The 19,570-nt window shown below is 39.0% G+C and overlaps 1 protein-coding gene across 2 annotated transcripts in view; it reads left to right on the top strand.

Moving 5' to 3' along the window:
- The first annotated feature begins 272 nt into the window (after nucleotides 1-272).
- The window catches only part of ROBO2 (roundabout guidance receptor 2), a 642,112-nt gene continuing 622,814 nt past the window's right edge, over nucleotides 273-19,570 (top strand). For both annotated transcript variants that reach the window (XM_081552579.1, XM_081552570.1), the window contains exon 1: nucleotides 273-1,305. In XM_081552579.1, coding sequence (XP_081408705.1) covers nucleotides 1,245-1,305 — 61 coding nt within the window. In that variant the 5' untranslated portion in view covers nucleotides 273-1,244. The remainder of the gene's footprint in view (nucleotides 1,306-19,570) is intronic.

Here is a 19,570-nt window from a genome sequence, read left to right as displayed (position 1 = left end):
GCGCAGGGAAAGGGAAGGAGTGGACCGGTGGCCTCGGCTCCGAATTTGTTAATTTCCGTCCCACTAGGACTCTGGGCTTTCCAGCTCCCCCTGCCCCCTTTGCCCAGCGGGCGGCCGTCCCTCTGTGCGGGCGGGTGGCGGAGTGTGGAGGTGCAGGCTCGGTGAACCCCCTCATCACCCGCGCCCCCTCCCCTCCCCCGGGCAGACTCCAAACAGCTTTCATTCCTCCCCTCCCCTCCCGCCTCCTCGCCTTCCCTCCTCTAAGTGCTTCCACCCGCGGCAGCTGCAGGAGGAGGCGGACGCTCTGCTGCGAAGCCGCGGGAGCCGCGGAGGCCGGACCAGGGGGACTGGCGGCTGGAGCCCGGCGGGCGGCTGGACCGCGCGCTCGCTCCCTCGTTCTCCCGCGCCTGGGCTCCGGGGCTCACCCGCCCGGCTCGGCTCCCGCCCGCCGCCGCCCGGGCTCGCGGGCGCTCGGAGGCGGCACCGCGGGGGGTGGCCGCAGCCGCAGCCCTGCCCCTCCCCTCCCTCCCTGCTTCCTCCCCTTTCTCCCCGCCGCCCCACCACGTAGGAGTTCGGATTCTCCACCCGACTGGTCCCGATTTCCCTTTGCCTCTCTTTTGGAAACGCGAGAGGTGGAGGGAGGTAACGAGGTGGCGGAGGAGAGGCTGGCCAAGTCTGCCCGCCTGCAAAGTGGTTCTCTGACACATCCTTATTATGGAAGTTAAGTGAAAAAACTCGGGACGTGGAGCGGCTACCGAGACGGACACCGGGGGAAAGGGAACCAGTGGGCAGGCCAATGTTTTTTTTCGGCAGCGCGCTGGCAAGTTTGTGGAACACTTTCTAGGAATTAGGTCTTTTTCCTCCCTCCGACCCCCCTTCACTTCTTGACTTCTGAAGAAAGAACTTGGCTTTGGATTGCCATGGAGCCTGAGGAGAGAGGGTTAGACACACTTGAATAACCCCTCCGGCTGGGCTGAATTCGTGGGAATTTAGGAAGCCAGAGTGTGGAAATACAGCAGCCTTTGGCGCGCCCTCGGTTAATTTGGATGGATCCAAATGTGCGCCCTTCAACACCTCGCCACTCTCCCCTTCTGATCTTGCCATTTGCTCTTCTCGACCTTAAATAGCAGCTAGGAAGAGAGTCTAAACTTTGGACCTACCTCTTTTTTTGATACTTATTTTTGTACTTTTTGCTCTCTGGGATTGGTTTCTTAAGCAATCTGGATCCTTTTTAATATGTCAAAATGAGTCGGCTGATGTTTACACAACTACTGCTCTGTGGATTTTTGTATGTTCGGGTTGATGGTAAGTTAAAATGCTTTTATCTTGTTCCTCACCCTCCAGAAACATTTCTCTCTGAGTCGGATGCGGGCTGTAAATAAAAATGACATTATATCTCTCGGTCCCTTTTGGCCAGGCATGGGAGCTTTGGGGGAGCAGAGGTTTTAAGTCTTTTGTTTCTAAACTGCTGCAAATGGAACGTGTTAGGACTCATCTACTGTTGTAATTAATTAATTAAGGAGTTGGGTAATAAATGATGGGCTCTCAGTTTTGTTAGAAAAAAGAAATATGAAAGTAAGTCTCTTTAACCAGTCTAATAGTCTTGGGCTTGCTCTCCCTTTGGGGTTGGTTTGTTCTTCTATCTGAACTTTGGCTTAGAGATTCTTAGTAAGTCATAGACACCCCATGAAGGTTCAGTGGGTTAGGAATTTGAGATACAGGTAACTTGAATCAATGTATATCACCTGTGTGTTGGTGAATGTTCTCCTAGGGGGATAGCAGAATGAAGATTTAGATCATAGGGAGAAAACTGTCAAAAGTAAGACTGGGCGAGGCTCCAGGAAGGGGGAAGCAGAAGCTGTGGGCTGGCCCTGGGGCTCAGAACACTCAAATCAGTCCCCTGTGGCAAACACAATGGGGATCTGAAACAGGTGCTTAGGTGTCTCCCTCTAGGTTGAGTCAGTCTGTCAAGCAGACAGCATTCTCTCGCTGCTTCTCCTGTCTTTTGTTCGGATTTGGTTTCCTGGGATAGTTGCACAGGATGTCAGCTTCCTGTGGGAGGATTGCAAAATCCTTTTTCGTAGCTCTTTTGAATGACGGGTGGAAGTAATCATTAAGGCGCTTTTTCTGTTTGTTCTAAAGGACAATGTCAAAGAGCATTTGGTATTCACCTTCTAGTGACTTTAATTTTCACATTGCTGGACAGAATTGGTCTAAAAGAGATTAGAGCATGATATTTTTTGCCTGCCTGTGTGGATTGTCATACTTTAGATTTTTAATGACTGTACATATAAAAAATCTGAGATATATTAGCCCAGATACTTGAGCCATCATAGTAGCTTGTTGCTACATCAACTTTCTTCCAGAATTTGCATGGTTGACGAAGTCATTATTTGGAACACTGCCTATTTTTGCTGGCCTGTAGGAGCTAACTTTGTTCTGGCAGCTGCTGCTGCTGTCCAGAGCACGATGTATCAGACTCAAAAAGGAAGCCTTTCTGTAAACATAAGGCAATACAGATGAGTTTGCCTACTGTCAAGTGGCTGTTTTCAATCCTGGACTATAGGAGTACCTATGCCCCCCAGCGATAGTAGGCAAGGCATTCATGTGGACACACTGCTTGCCTTTTTTTTTTTCTTTTTTCCCTTCTAAGTTGTAGATGCATAGGAATGAATCACTTTGGGTTATACCATGATAATATCTATAATCATATCTAATCATTCACCAGACATTTTCTTCAATACATTTACCTTTGTAGTACATTTACATGACCGGAACAAAAAGGTTTATGGATTTGTCCCAGGTGTCTTGATTATCATCATAAGTAGACTTTGATATAACTTTTTGGATAATATATCCTCAAAAGCCTGAATTTGTATATTTCAATACCAGAAATACATGTATAAACCATATATTAGACTACAGAATTATCACCCAGTTTTTTTTTTTGAGTCATTGTGTAGCTAGGAGGAATACAATTAAATTGCTCAGTGGAAGTGACAGAGGGAATCAGAAGAGCTTGGTGTTACAGAATGTAATTAATGTACCGGAGTGTTTGGAGATATATGAAACAAATGCAATTAACCAGTTTGCTGGAACAGCAGTAGCAAGATATCATTTCTCCCCTCCCCACCCTCCCTACTGTCCTAGCCCCCACCCTATTCCTCTCTCCCTTATTTCCTTCCTTCTTCCGCCCACCTTGTCCCTGCAGCCCCATACATACACCTAGGACCTTTGTTCTGACTTAATATTATAGATTACAGGGGGTGGTTTGTGTTTGGGCCATAATTGTGCAGCAAAATTCATGATAATGTAGTGAAAAATGCCCAGGGTGGAGGAGCTGAAAAGGTAATAGTAAATTGTTGTATGTGTGAAACTAGTTTTTCTATTTAGCATCTACTATGTCCAAAGCAGTGGAAACTGTGGACACTTATTGAATTAGTACATAAGTCATACATTTGACATTGGATTGCCTTTGATTTACTCTCGAATGATGACAGCCCCTCCATGGGGATTGTTGAAAATTTGGGATGTAGACAACACTGCCCTCTAGGCTGTTTCAGCACACTGGGATTGCATGTTCACATGTATAATGAGGGGGTTGGTTTGTAGGATCTCTAAGCTTTCTGACTTTTCCAGGGCTCTATGATTTCTGTTTACTTATTATCCTTCTCAGAAGCATGTGCTTATTCTCTCCATGAATTTCAAATTTAGAGAAGCTTGTACCATTTCAAAGATATACTGACTTTCCTTGTGGTAGACACAGAAATTAATTTTATTCAGTGACAAATGATACATAGATTTGCATTGAAATTTGCTTGGTGGGTTATTTATATGTACATTTTTATGGTATATGAAAAATGTTAGACTTTTGCATCCTCATGGAAGTTATGTGCAAATATTATGATTTTTCCGTATCTTCTGTCTGTAGGAACCCACAGAGAATAAAAATTAAGTTAGTTGAGAACTACAGACAAACTTTTATATTGGGATGTAAATAAAGACTGTGTCATTTGATACAGATTAATTACCCAGATGCAGATTTTTCTTTTGCTGTTATGTATGTGAATATGTATTGAGTTTAGCCTTTGTTCTCCAGATTTTCTGTATTTTTAAATACAGAAATATGGTTTTGTAATTGTTTACAGGGAACTAATAGGAACCATCACAGGACTGTTTGATTACATCCATATTTCATACATTGTGTCAATTTGATAATTTTTGAGTACTGGTGAAAATTATGTTTTTAAAATAAAAATAGTTTCTTGTCCTTAACTATTCTAAAATGAAAATGGCACATGTGATATTTGGGGAGATAAAGATGATCTGTGTGTGTCATGCAGATGTATAATCTCATATAGGTTTATGCATTTTGCTAAAGTGCTTCTTTCAGTAATGGGCTCATTATCCTAGCCATATGTAGTCCATTTCAGTACTTAAATTGCCTATAAGTAACCTGAAATTTCTTCGTGCAACTATGCACTAATATCATGTTTGAATTGGCTTTGTTTGAATAACCTTTGATTCTAGACAACATGTGGACCATAAACCAAAAGGTTTTCTTAAAACATAGAAAAAAAGAGAATCGCAAAGGAAAAAAGGTCATGATTATACAAAAAGAACAATTCTAGCCATGACATCCTTGAGCAACCTGTATAAAATAGCATCCTTGCTAATAAAAATCTGGGTGTCCAAGGACATTACTTCCATTTGGGTACAAATATAGTAATGAAAGGAGCTTCTATATGTAGGATGTGTGTGTCCAGTTAACATCTGCTTCAACAGTTCATGCAGTCTATAAGAGATATTTATTTACTTCCTTTGTGCAATTTGGTTTATGAAGAGTTAGAAGAAAACATTTTCTTTTACTTACTTCATCTCCTAGTTCTCCACTTTCTCTTGCTCCTCTTGTTTCCCTCCATCAGTTCCTCCTCCTTCACTTCTTCCTTCCCCTCCTCCTCCTTTTTTGGACCCAGTGGAAGGAATCATAGAAACATTTGAAGAATAAGGAAAATAGGTGATAGTGTTTCTTGGATAACAATTTAGAAAATCTGCATTTAAAGGAGGTTATGTTAATAATATTTTAACTTTGCACATACCCAGTTGGGACCTTGACATCATTTTTCTTTTACCGTCCTGTATAGCTTTATGCAAACTTATGTAGTTCTTTTTCCGGTTTTGGCAGACAGAAGTATACAGCTATGAGTTCAACCAGAAAGTTATAGAGTGCTATTTTATATATTTGTCTTCAAAGAAGAGTGTTGTTATGTTTCTTACAGTGTTTCCAGGTATAGACCTATTAACCTAAATCAAATACATTGATATTGATAATTATTTTCTTCTTTTAAATTATTGAATAAAGCATGAATGGATGATGACAAAATATTTTACGGGAAAATTTCCATAAACTCTTACAATGTTTCAGCATAGTAGAAATCTTAATATAGTATCTAAAGTGTCTTGTGTATATGCTTATGCGTGCATGCTCAGTCATGTCTGACTCCTTGTGACCCCATGGATTGGAGAGCAGCAGGATCATCTCTGCATGGAATTTTCCAGGCAAGAATACTGGAATGGGTTGTCATTTTCCACTCCAGGGGATCTTCCTTATGCAGGGATTGAACCTGCATCTCCTTCATTTATAGGTGGATTCTTAACCACTGAAACACCTCGGAAGCCAGAAGTGTAGCATATTCAACCCCCAAAGTTCAGTTCAGTTCAGTTGCTCAATCATGTCCGACTCTTTGCGACCCCATGAATTGCAGCACGCCAGGCCTCTCTGTCCATCACCAACTCCCGGAGTCTACCCAAACCCATGTCCATCGAGTTGGTGATGCCATCCAACCACCTCATCCTCTGTTGTCCCCTTCTCCTCCTGCCCCCAATCCTACCCAACATTAGGGTCTTTTCCAATGAGTCAACTCTTCGCATGAGGTGGCCAAAGTATTGGAGTTTCAGCTTCAACATCAGTCCTTCTAATGAACACCCAGGGTTGATCTCCTTTAGGATGGATTGATTGGATCTCCTTGCAGTCCAAGGGACTCTCAAGAGTCTTCTCCAACACCACAGCTCAAAAGCATCAGTTCTGCAGCACTCAGCTTTCTTCACTGTCCAACTCTCAAAACCTGTCTTAAACTCAAAACAATATTCACATAATCTATAATTCAATCCTTAGTGTTTTTTTTCTTTTGCTCTGTTTGCACCTAATACTTAGTATCATTAATTTGGTTACATAGGTTTTAAATCCTTTTTGCTGATACTTCTCAAATTTCCCTTATTGTGTGTGGGAAGAATATTGGTTCCATGAGACTAGAACTTGGCTCTTCTGTATACCTTTGTATCTCCAGTGTCAATACATTACTTGACATATCCAGCTGACTACATGACATCTTTGCTTAGTATCTAATAAGAATACATCAAACTCGAATGGTAACTAATTTGTTGGGCTGATCACTTTCCAGTGTATATAAATAGTGAATCATTGTATTGTACACCTGAAACTAATATAATGGCATATAGCAATTATACCTCAATAAAATAATTTAAAAAATGAATATATCAAATTCAAGCCCAGGATAGAATTTACTCCTCTTTCCAGTCATCTCCAGCTCAGTAAATAGCATCGCCATTCACAGAGGTTTTTGTGATCCAAAACTAGAAATCATTTTTGATTTGTTCTCATAGCCCATATCCAACTTATTAGTAAATCCCTTGGAATATATAGCCTGATACCTACAATTTTATGTGTGTATTTGTGATTTTTCTCCAACATTTTGATATAAGCATTTTCAAATATATAACAAAGCTGAAAGATGGTACAGTGAACACTTACATTCCCACCTAGTGTCTACCACTATTTTGCTGTACTTGGTTACCACGTATTTCTCCATTCTTGTATGCATCCATTAATTCATCTTACTGTTTTGATTGCATTTTCAAATGATTAGATTCCAGATGTTTCTTACTAATTCAACTACCACCATCCTGGTCAAAACCTGGACTATTGGGGTAGCCTGATAAATGGTCATCCTGCCTCCATGCCTGTTCTTCTTATCCCCACGTCTTTCCCCTATGCAGTTAGTTCTTCACCTGGTAGCCACAGAGACCTTTTCAAAGCATGTAAATAAGATGATGGAGGCTCATTGCTCAGAAGCTTTTAATGGCTTCCACTGAGAACTCTTTACAATAGTATACAGGACTGTTCAAACTCAGGACCCTCCCTGCCTTTCTGACCTCGTCTCTTCACACTCCCTGCTGGAACCTAGGTTTAGACTTGTGTTTTTGGTGTTTTATTCCTGACTCAGGGCTTTTGCATTTGTTCTTTCTTCTGCCTGAAATATGCTTCCTTAGATCTTTGCATGATTGAGTCTTTCAGTTGATTTAGTGAATCCCTATCCTTTATCAGGTTTCCCTGGTTGCTCAGATGGTAAAGAATCTGCCTGCAGTGCAGGAGACCTGGGTTCCATCCCTGGGTCAGGAATATGCCCTGTAGAAGGTATGGTACCCACCCCAGTATGTTTACCTGAAGAAATTCATGAATAGAAGAGCATGATGGGCTACAATCCATGGGGTTGCAAAGAGTCTGACATGACTGAGTGACTAACAGTTTCACTTTACACTTTATCTATTATCACCTCTTCATGTATGTACATGGACTACCTTATCTAAAATTGCTTTCCTTAAAACACTATTGGGCTACCCTCTTACCTATCTTAGTTTCATTCTTAGCTCTTATCACATCCTTGAAGTGTGTGTATGTGTGTGTGTGTATGTCTGTGTGCATGCTCACACATGCATTTGTATAAACAACCTTGAAGGGACTTACATTTTACCATACTTGCAAGCTAAGAAGTTAGACTGCTACAACTTTCTGAATGCAGGCAAAGCACATGAATATCCTGAGATCCAGATGGTGGCTTTTGTTAGTCACCCCGCACCAAGCAGCATGACTTCATGTTTGCATAGATTTACCTTTCCCTTGAAAACCCTTAGGGACAATGCCATGGGGCCCAGGTAGATGATGCACAGAAAATGGATTGGCCCCACAGCTGAGGAGCGCTGAGCATGGGAACCAGAATATTTTAGAATGGGCCATAAGGAAATCTGCCTAACTTTTGGCCTGGAGGGAAGCTTTGTCATGACTCTATTAGACAGTAGACAAAGCTGCTTTCTGTTCTCAAGGGAGATCACCTACACTTTAGAAGATTTTTGCTGTATGCATATGTTAGTGTGTTTAGTGTCTGCCGCTTCCACTGAGCTTCTAGGGCATGGACTTAGCTTTGTCTCTTATGTTTGCCTGTGTTCCTCCTTTACCTGGAGCACAAGAGGACACATTCAGTTAGATTCAATTATTTGTTGAATCAATGAAAAGGTACTTATGGAGTGCTTTTGCAATGTTTATTTTCATGCCCTAGCCAACACATGAAATATTTACCATTTGAACTAGGTTTATTTGTTTATTTGAGGGTGTATATTTCTATGTATCTCTCTCATTCTGTCTCTCTAGAGACAGAGTTATCAAACATGCATATTTTGACATTAATGGCATCATGATTTTGGATGAAATTTAATATTCCGCTTTTCACCTGACAGGATATATAGAATTTACAGTTTTCTTTGATTTTCTATCATGGTGGCTTACATGGTTACTCTGAATCCCCATACTAACCCTGCTGTGTGTTTTAGCACACTGTTGAGTTGTACGTATATTTTGACAAGGCACTCCTTCAAATTATTCTAACGTTCCTATTGGGACCACACACGCTCTCATCTGACCAAGGAACGTTGACTGATTTTGATGATATCTGGCCCCAAAATTGAGAATTTTCTTCATATTTAGGTCAACTTTTTATTTAAGCACTTAAAAACAGCAACAAAAAGATTAGTTCAGGGATAGAATTCAAAAGAATACCCCAGTTATATAGCTCTCAAATTGAAAAAGAAGAGGAAGATTAAAATATCTGCAGCAATTAGTATTATCCTACCCTGCCTACTGTTGTAATCATAGTGCTAGAGCTTTGTTTACCATCACTAATACTAACTGAGATAAACTGGGTTGCCATTTCCTGTTCCAGGGGAATCTTCCTTACCCAAGGGTGTACAATCTAATTTTGGAACTTTTTTGTTATCCAAGAAAAGAAGCTCTGTATCCTGCTTCTTATCTACCACCCCTCTCCCAGCGCTAGGAAGAAATTAGTCTTTCTGTCTCTATTGATTTGTCTATTTGGGGAATTACATGTAAATAGAATTGTATAATATAGGATCTTTTGTGACTGGTTTCTTTCCCTTCATCTTATGTTTTCAAGGGTCATCTATGCTGTATATCAGGACTTCATTCTTTTTTATTGCTGAATAGTATTCTATATCCTTTATCTTTTGAATTATTAGTTCATGGACATTGGTTATTTCCATTTTGGGAATAAAGATTTGTTATAAAGATTGTTGCTGTGAACATTTGTGTATTAATCTTTGTGTGCACACATGCTTTCATTTCACTTGTGTGTATACCTGGAGTGGAATTGCTGGGTCATATGAAAATTCTATGTTTAACCTTTTGAGGAACTGCAGGACTGTTTTCCACAGCAGCTATACAATTTTATGTTGCCACTGGCCATATATGAGGTACATATATTCTTTTAGTTCACTCACAGAAAGAAAATGTTGAATGGCCTTTACAACCTAGATGTGAGGTTTGTAGTGAAACAATTTTATATGATAATATGCTTTAAATTCCCAACAGTCCTAATTTCTAATCCCTTCAGTGATTGTCTTCTTCTGTTGCTCTGTAAAGTTTTATAAGTGAAATTAACCCAAATTGAACTTGTCACTTTCAGCAGTGACTTCAGCAATAATAAATGTAAATCACAGTATGATGACATCTCAAAGCTAGATGAAGTTTTTGCAGTTATGCGCTACAACTCTTTCATTGGATGGAGAACTAAAGTGCAGAGTTTTTATGTACCTTGTCACAAGGCTACTGATGCTTAGTGGTAAAGCTGAAGCTAGAGTCCAGGGACATTTTTTATCACTATACTTTTCTTGAAAGATTCTTTCCAGCTTCTCAACTCTGGAATTCCTTAACAAGAGTTCCAGGGTCTTCTAAGTAAAATTGACCAGCTGTTTTCTAAACATGTCAACAAGGGAGTTAGCTTAAGATACCTTGAGGTTTTTCATTAGATTCAGCATGAGCTTTCTTAGCACCTGTTTATAAACAAAGCGCCTTACTGAGGACATTGTGAGGAGCATAATGAAGTTAAGTAGTTCCCACCTTCAAGGAGGTAACTCTTTAGTAGAGAAGGTAACAAACATTCAAGTTGTTAAAACAAAAGTAGTATCTGGTAATTAGGGGCAGGGGACAGTTGAAGAAACACACAGCATACCCTGGGAACCCAGGGAAAGAATAGATGATTTCCAGCTGTGGGAAGTGTCCACACCAAATGGGTCCCTTAACATGGGTTTTAGAGGAATAGTGGAGTTTTAATAGATGGAAAGATTGAAAATTGCATTCCAACAAAAGGAATACCAGAAGGAATGGCATGGAGATGACAAAGGTGTTCTAGCGCAAAGGCATGGAGTCTAGTTTAAGTATAACATAGTTTCTAGAAGATGAGAGGTTAGCTAGCATCACTGACTCAATGGACATGAATTTGAGCAAACTCTGTGAGTTAGTGAGGGACAGAGGAGCCTGCCATGCTGCAGTCCATGGGGTTGCAAAGAGTCGGGCATGACTTAGCAACTGAACGAAGTTTGTCCAGAAGGGAAGAAGTGTAACATGATTACTGAAACACAGTTGACAAACAGTACTGATTGACAGCAAACTAATTTAACCATTCTTAGTGTCCTTATCTTTAAAATTGACATGGTAAAATTGTCTTCTCAAACAGTTGATATGAGGAATAGGTGAATATATATATATATACACACACACACACATATGTATATGGAACATATATATGTATATACATGTTATATATGAAATTAGATGTGTAGATATGTATATATCTGTATGTTACATAGATACCATATATATAGAAATTATATTAGAAGTTTTTTTGAACAGTGGCTGTTAATTAATAAATCCCAATTAAGTGTTACTTGTTATTTTTATTAGTAGTAGTATTTTTATTGTTGTTATTTTCTTCCTAGTATGGAGCAGAAGTAAATTTACAAGGACCATTTCTATCAGGCTAATTATGAGCTATATTTGAGATGTGTTTCACAATGATTTTCATATAACTTTTCAAGCATTAGTCTTCAGGTGACTGAATAAAAACTCTAGTTGCCTCTTCAGGGTACTCATCTGAGGCCACATCTATGCATATGTGACAAACGTGCTATGACATGTGTGTTTCCATTGCATCATGTGCTAATCATAGAGCAAATAGTATTCCCTAGTGGTGTTATGAATGAAAGGAATAAACAAGAGAGGCATGCTACAAATAAAAATTTGTAACAAGCAGAACAAGCTTATAAAACCCTGCATTTTGGTTCATGTTGACTGATTTATGTTTTATCCAGAATAATTTTCCCTTGGTGCTTTTAATATAAAGTACCATGAGGATAAATATTGTAGGAGACAAAGCTTACTGGGTTTGAAGTAAATATTCCTAGTACAAAATTGTTGTTGTTTTTTTAATTAACCTTCAGTCTCCACTCAAGATTTGATTTCCTAAGTAGCCTAGTTATCCTTTTCCGTCCAGTATAGCCATCATTGATCTTGATATTTTTTATAATTATTCATTAATCAGATTTGCATATTGAGCGGCTCTGTAAATTAAGGATAACCTGAACAAAGCAATATCATTGCTGTTGTGGAAGGGATACACCAGGGGTGTCTGGAAGCAGTGTACTCGAGTGTAAACGTTGCTACTAATTAATTGTATGACTTTAGATTCCTATAAAAATAGTATTTGGGTCCTCTCTAGTGTCTCACTTAGTCTTACATTCTGTTATTGCAAACCATTTAATTAAATGCTCTATCACTTGCATTATGTTTGAGTACGATTAAAGGGGAAAATTTAGCCTGGAAAAAAGTTATACCAAGCCATAAATGTCCATCTTTGAAAATAATCACGACTTATTGCTCAATCTGCATGGGGGCTGTATTTTGATGTGGGCTTAATGATGGTAATATAGATGATAGTCCACGAAGGTCCAAATACACTAGTCTTAGAATTCATGTCTACTTTCGTTCATTAATGACCAGTGGTACTTACTGTTTCTTTATGAATAAATGGTATTAAAAACTTTAATGCTAAAAAATAAAATAGTCTTAAACCAGTGAACTTATTACTTTATAGGCACTATAACTAGAACCATCTGTGACAGGGCAGTTTTAGCTCAGGTGGAGAGAGTTTATTTAGCTCAGCACTTTTTAATTTCTGTTGTAGGACTGATGTGGGATATCTTCCCCTAGTTTTTGCTCCCAATCCTTTTCAGAAATGAGCTGGAGAACATGGAATACAACTCTACACTTTCATTACACTGCTTTTCAAGTTTAAACTTGAAGAAACAGGAAGCCATTTGGAATTTAAAGAATTTGTCTGAAACTTGTACAACAGTTATAACCAATTACAGTGTTCCTAAGTATGATCAAAAAAACAAGAACTTTTGACTTTCAAGAAATTAAGTCGAGGTTCTCTTTATAAAGAAAAGGTTATAAGTTTTCTAAATCAATGTTATAGTCATGCTTTAACAGTATATAGTTCCAAATACTAGCGAATGCTGGAATATGGTACACTAATTTGGTAAGGTTACATCTGATAATTATAAAACATAGTTTCCAGGGTTACAGCAAATTAAGGAAAGTCAGGATGAACCTAGCAATAAGCATTCTAAATTGTGTTTTGTGCCTCTGTCATCTCCTGCATTGGCAGGCAGGTTGTTTACCACTAGAACCACCTGGGACGCCCCTTTTATTTTAAAGTGAGCTTTAATGTATTGTCAAATAATAGTTACAGTTATTGAAAGCTGAGTTAACTTCTGTTAAAACTATAGTCAGCATTTCAGCTTCCCCAACCTTAAATATGCAATAACTTGTCCATTCTAAAACACTTTTGCACGTCAGCAACTAAAGCAATCAAGCCATCACCCAAATGCCAATTATGGGAATACTTCCCTAAAGGGATCATTGATGAGATACTGAGTAAGAAGAATGTAACCTTTCAAAAAAAAAGCGCCCCATAACTTAACATTCCTTCTCATTTTTTACATTCAAAATGGACTGTAAAGAACTGGAACATTGAATTTGATGGTTTAAGAATAATTCCTAGATGCAATGATAATCTCCATAGTTAAAAACTAACAGTGAAAAAGTATGTCCATGGTACCTGAGCCCTGTACTCACAAATCTTCAAGCTGTCATTCAGTTGAGGTTTGCAGCCTTTTTTTCTTCTCACAGATGCTATTTAATAATCTTATCGGAGAAAAAGTGCTAAATTCAACTGAAGAGCTCCTCACTGGCTATCCTGAATACACATAGATGATTTTGTAGCTAAGTATGTTTTTAAGTGTTTCAGTCTGCTTTTGTGATTTGAAAGCCTGGGTAATATCACCTTGTAACACAAAATGAAAGAAAAAAGAATGGGAAAAATATGTACAACATGTGGGTGTAGATTTTGGGCAAAGATAACTCTTATTCCCCCACCCCATACACACATGGTTTAAGATATGAATAAACTTCATGGTTGTTCGTTTGTAGCCTGCCTTCTACTCACAGTCCAACAGACAACTTTTTATTTTATGAAGAACATTTCCTGGGCTATGAATTATTATTGTATTTTTCTGTTAAAGCTGTAACACCTGTAGTGTTCATCAGTTGGATCTTATGAAACTTATCCAGATTTTTGAGCTGCTCCATAAAAGCATCTCATTACATTAAATTAAAATTCCAAGTTTGTTTAACTTTTCAGAAAGTGATTTTTATTTTTTTACACAGCAGCTAACCATGGCTTGTGAATAAGACTAGGCAATTGCTTTTATAGTCTTTCTCAAGATGAAATTCTAAGGTTTCTGAACTTAGCGTGCTATAGGAGTGACTTTTGTATTTGAAGTAGTCCAGGAGGTGCAGATATACCTGGGAGAGGCGGTCTCTATGAACAGTAAGGGATGAGGGGGTGTTGGAAAAGTGAAAAACAGAACATTTGAATGGAATGAATTGTACCAGCATTGGAAACTCTAGTATATAGCAAGTGGACAAGCTGATATTTAGTTCTTTGGGTTGTTAACATTCACATAAAACAGAATCATTTAACATTTACTGAATCCTTTTTGATAATCAATTTGGGATCAAATGCAAAAGAACATGTGTCTGGCTTTGTATGACCCCAGATTCTTCCATTTTCCCTTTGAGCAGATGACATGCCTTCTTTGCTGACTGATATTGGTTGCTAGGAGAAGTGCACTGGTCTGGTCCCCTCTTATCCAGCAGTAAAACTAAAGAGTGTATTGAGTAAGAGAAAGAGAGGCGGAACACGGTACAGGCCATGAATCATGACTTGTCTCCAATATGTCCACTTTGCTCCCATTTTTTTTCCCTTTAAAAACTTTTGTTTTTACCAGTGATGCTTTCTTTCAGCTGCTATCTATAATCCTTTTGGAGCCTGAGGGAAAGAGGGCTGCTGAAGGGAGGCTGTCTGCTAAGAGTCCACTCAGAGGCATAATAAAAGCCTTGAGAGTTATTCATGGGGCCACATTAGTGAGAATGTCCTGCCCAGTGAATAGCATCAGTCAGCTGCTTTTGAAATCGAGTGATTAATACCTTCTGTTTTTAATGGGGGGAAAAGGCAGACAAGAAAGGTCTTCATACTACTTTGGCTCTTTTGCAAATTAGATCTTATACATTGTCAACGCTTTTGAAAAAGAAGTTGCTAAATTTTCAATACCTGCAGTAGTCTTTAAAAGAAATAGTGTTTCATGAACTGTTAATTGTGGCTACTGTCAGATACAACTGAAATGGTAAAATGTCCCAAATGAACAATTATATATATTTAAAAAAAAAAGCAGGTAGCCATTCTTACATTTTGGCAATGTATTGTGATGACCATCAAACTAAAAACATGATATTAAGTGATTATATTCAAAATGTTGTCTATGCTGATCCTATTTCACAGCATCCAGATCACATTTTTGTTTGTTTGATAAAGAAACTAATTACAATGCTCTTGAGATTTCAGAGAACCATCTAATGAGAAGGTGTGAAGGGTGGCAGGTGTTTGTTTCCCATGAGCACTTGGATATAAGGGATAGTTTGTGATTTACAAAAAAGTTGTTTTATATATATTATATATATATATGTATATATATATGTGCCAGATTAGCATACGGGATTTGGGATGTTGTCACTGTAAGCCATTCCTGTTACCTCTCTTTAATACCTCTCTTTTGATTGCATTGGGTACATGAAATGGCTCAAATAAAATTGCTTAGCGTTTAGGAAGCTTGCCAATCATCTGAGGTGTGTAGATAGAAAAGCTTCCAGTTTTGGTGGCCTGTGGAGGCAACTAGAAAATGTAAAATGATGCTTATTCATACTATTTTCAGCAGGATTCTAATGTTATCCAGCTGTTATTATTTAGGTGGCAGTTTAAGCCAAGCCTCAGTGTTACTTTAAAATGATTCTCATTCTTCTACTCATTTTACATTTTAAGTTTATTTTTGATGTAGCAGCCTAGTCTGGCTCTTCATTATCTACTCATGGTCAATTAAAAAAAAGAAAACAAAACAAAAAAAAAAACTTTACTGTAGCTTGAATATGAGAACAAACATTTGAAGAACTCTGCATGATGCTTCCTATAAACTGTTTTTCACCCTGTGGAAATGAAATATCTTGTTAAGAGGTGGTAATACCCAAGAGCAATCAGAGATGGAATTGTAACGATTTGGTGGGTGATGTCTAGAGATCAGCTTCGAGTGAGGTCTCATTTAACATCTTTATTAGTGATGTAATGAAGAGAACAAAACGATAAAGAAATTTACATATTTCAACATTAGAACGCAATCAGGAACTTTTTCCCCAACTAACTATCCATAGGCCCTAATGAACATAGAAGTGACTTCGAAAACTTTAGATATCAAGTTAGCAGATTATGAACTGCTTTATTATGAACTGCCTTGTTTGGGATATACATGTAAAGCAATTCTTCAGGGAAATAATCAGAAATCTAGGTATCTAGCTAGAGAGAGAAGCCAGCAAAGTAATAAAAGTGAAAGGGCCCAGGGGATAAAGATGGAGTAGCGGCAAGGAGAAAATGCGATTCACATTAGGAGTATAATGTCCCAGTTTTAAAGGTCAGGAGATTATAGTGCCCATTTAGGGAGCATTGCATCACTGACAGTGGAGATTCTCTTTCAATGACAGTGGCTTAAGTGCAGTTGAAATACTTCTTTCATTTTGTAATTCATTGCCAGAATGCAAGAATGGGAGAGAGATTTTGGCAGAATAGAAGTAGGAGTGAGTAAAGACAGATTCTTTTGGAAGGTATCTGTCCACTGAAAAGCAGAGAAGGATGTACTTGGTGTCTCTGTATATCCTGACCTGTACAGAGGAGAAACAACATCGTGATGGATCCTATTAGACATTTTCAAATATTGAGAGAAAGGATTGGCGGTATGTAACCATGTTTAAAATATTTCACCAGTCACTTTTCAGAGCTAAATCAGAAAAACTTGAAAGCTATGAGTTATACTCAGGGGTGAGATACTCATATTTTAAAATTGTGTTGATTTAAATGATAGGAGATGGTAAAAGCAAAGTTGCAGTTTTCTAAAGGAAAGGTAATAATGAGTCCACTATGTAAATAGACAAGAATTGTAATCAGACTCATTGACTGAACAGGATCCAGAACATAATACTCTTTAACTACTTTCAAAATTAATGAGGTCTTATTAGACATGCACAGACATCCTGGAATGTGAAGTCAAGTGGGCCTTAGAAAGCATCACTACGAACAAAGCTAGTGGAGGTGATGGAATTCCAGTTGAGCTATTTCAAATCCTGAAAGATGATGCTGTGAAAGTTCTGCACTCAATATGCCAGCAAATTTGGAAAACTCAGCAGTGGCCACAGGACTGGAAAAGGTCAGTTTTCGTTCCAATCCCAAAGAAAGGCAATGCCAAAGAATGCTCAAACTACCGCACAATTGCACTCATCTCACACGCTAGTAAAGTAATGCTCAAAATTCTCCAACCCAAGCTTCAGCAATATGTGAACCGTGAACTTCCAGATGTTCAAGCTGGTTTTAGAAAAGGCAGAGGAACCAAAGATCAAATTGCTAATATCCGCTGGATCATCGAAAAAGCAAGAGATTTCCAGAAAAACATCAATTTCTGTTTTATTGACTATGCCAAAGCCTTTGACTGTGTGGATCACAATAAACTGTGGAAAATTCTGAAAGAGATGGGAATACCAGACCATCTGACCTGTCTCTTGAGAAACCTGTATGCAGGTCAGGAAGCAACAGTTAGAACTGGACATGGAACAACAGACTGGTTCCAAATAGGAAAAGGAGTACGTCAAGGCTGTATATTGTCACCCTGCTTATTTAACTTCTATGCAGAGTACATCATGAGAAACCCTGGGCTGGAAGAAACACAAGCTGGAATCAAGATTGCTGGGAGAAATATCAATAACCTCAGATATGCAGATGACACCACCCTTATGGCAGAAAGTGAAGAGGAACTAAAGAGCCTCTTTATGAAAGTGAAAGAGGAAGGTGAAAAAGTTGGCTTAAAGCTCAACGTTCAGAAAAATGAGATCATGGCATCTGGTCCCATCACTTCATGGGAAGTAGATGGGGAAACAGTGGAAACAGTGTCAGACTTTATTTTTTTGGGCTCCAAAATCACTGCTGATGGTGATTGCAGCCATGAAATTAAAAGATGCTTACTCCTTGGAAGGAAGGTTATGGCCCACCTAGATAGCATATTTAAAAGCAGAGACATTACTTTGCCAAAAAAAGTCCGTCTAGTCAAGGCTATGGTTTTTCCAGTGGTCATGTATGGATGTGAGAGTTGGACGGTGAAGAAAGCTGAGCGCTGCAGAATTGATGGTTTTGAACTGTGGTGTTGGAGAAGACTCTTGAGAGTCCCTTGGACTGTAAGGAGATCCAATCAATCCATTCTAAAGGAGATCAATCCTGGATGTTCATTGGAAGGACTGATGTTGAGGCTGAAACTCCAATACTTTGGCCACCTCATGCGAAGAGTTGACTCATTGGAAAAGACCCTAATGCTGGGTAGGATTGGGGGCGGGAGGAGAAGGGGACGACAGAGGATGAGATGGTTGGATGGCATCACTGACTCGATGGACATGGGTTTGGGTAGACTCTGGGAGTTGGTGATGGACAGAGAGGCCTGGCATGCTGCAGTTCATGGGGTCGCAAAGAGTTGAACACGACTGAGCGACTGAAGTGAACTGAACTTTGGGGTTACACCGTTTAAGAGAAATGTGAACATTTGATAGTCTCTGTCGTGTGTGTGTGCCTGCTAAGTCTCTTTAGTCATGTCCGACTCTGCACAACCCCATGGACTGTAGCCCACCAGGCTCCTCTGTCAATGGGATTCTTCAGGCAAGAATACTGGAGTGGGTTGCCATGCCCTTCTCCAGGGGATCTTCCCAACCCAGGAGTCGAACCTGCATCTCCTATGTCTCCTGCATTGGCACACAGGTTCTTTACCACTAGTGCCACCTGGGAAGCCCTTCTCTTCTGTAAAGAGCTGCAAAATGATAACAGGAGTGGAAAATATTATTTAAGATTGGCCTCACGAGTTGTCATTCTTTTTTTGTGCTTTTCTTCTGGTCCCATTATTTTGAATAAATTATTATGAGGGGGCAGAACAACATTATGTTATTGGATTTAAAAAGCATCTTTCTTAAAAAATCATCTTTCTTAGTTTCAGACATTTTTAGTTGTTTGATAGCCATCACATACAGGCTAATACCTCGACTTTGGTTATTATTTTATATCATTAATGATAAGCCCTAGAGAACAGAAAGAATGCAGAGCTGAATGCTAATGCTGATCAGCACCATCCTGTTCTTATAGTCTCCTGGTACCTGTGTTAGGAAAAGGAGCATAATAGTGTGAATGGGGTACTTTAGAACTTCAAGAGCTAGGTAATAACTGTTTCTCACTTTGCTGGCCATAAATCTTCCTCTGCCTTTGTAGGGAGAAAGTATGTAAATGAATGGCAGAGTTTTGTTCCAATAAAATTTTATTGATGGACACATATTACATTTTTTAATATTTTTTCCATTTTGCTAAATAACATATTCTTTTGACTTTTTTTTCCTATGACTTAGAAATGAAAAAAATAATCTCCCACATTATCACAGCAAAACCAGGGGTTGGCCAGTGTTTCCCTGAGCATGTGACTTGGTGCAGGATATGAGCTATCCCTTTTTTCATTAGAGGAGCAGAAGAAAAGGTGATGTTTTGGGGCAAGAGGCAGATGGAGGTAGAAGATGAACACCCTGCCCATATTATTTCTCCATCCTCATCACTCTTCATCCATTCTTTCAGCAAATGTTTGAATTGTGCCTGCTATGGGCAGTGAATTGAGCTCTTTAGAT

The sequence above is a fragment of the Giraffa tippelskirchi genome, chromosome 2 (assembly GCF_054371585.1).
Source record: "Giraffa tippelskirchi isolate mGirTip1 chromosome 2, T2T-mGirTip1v1.2.pri, whole genome shotgun sequence".
Classification (NCBI taxonomy): domain Eukaryota; kingdom Metazoa; phylum Chordata; class Mammalia; order Artiodactyla; family Giraffidae; genus Giraffa; species Giraffa tippelskirchi.
Note: the sequence above shows the minus strand (reverse complement) of the source record. Positions and strands in the feature narration are given on the sequence as shown.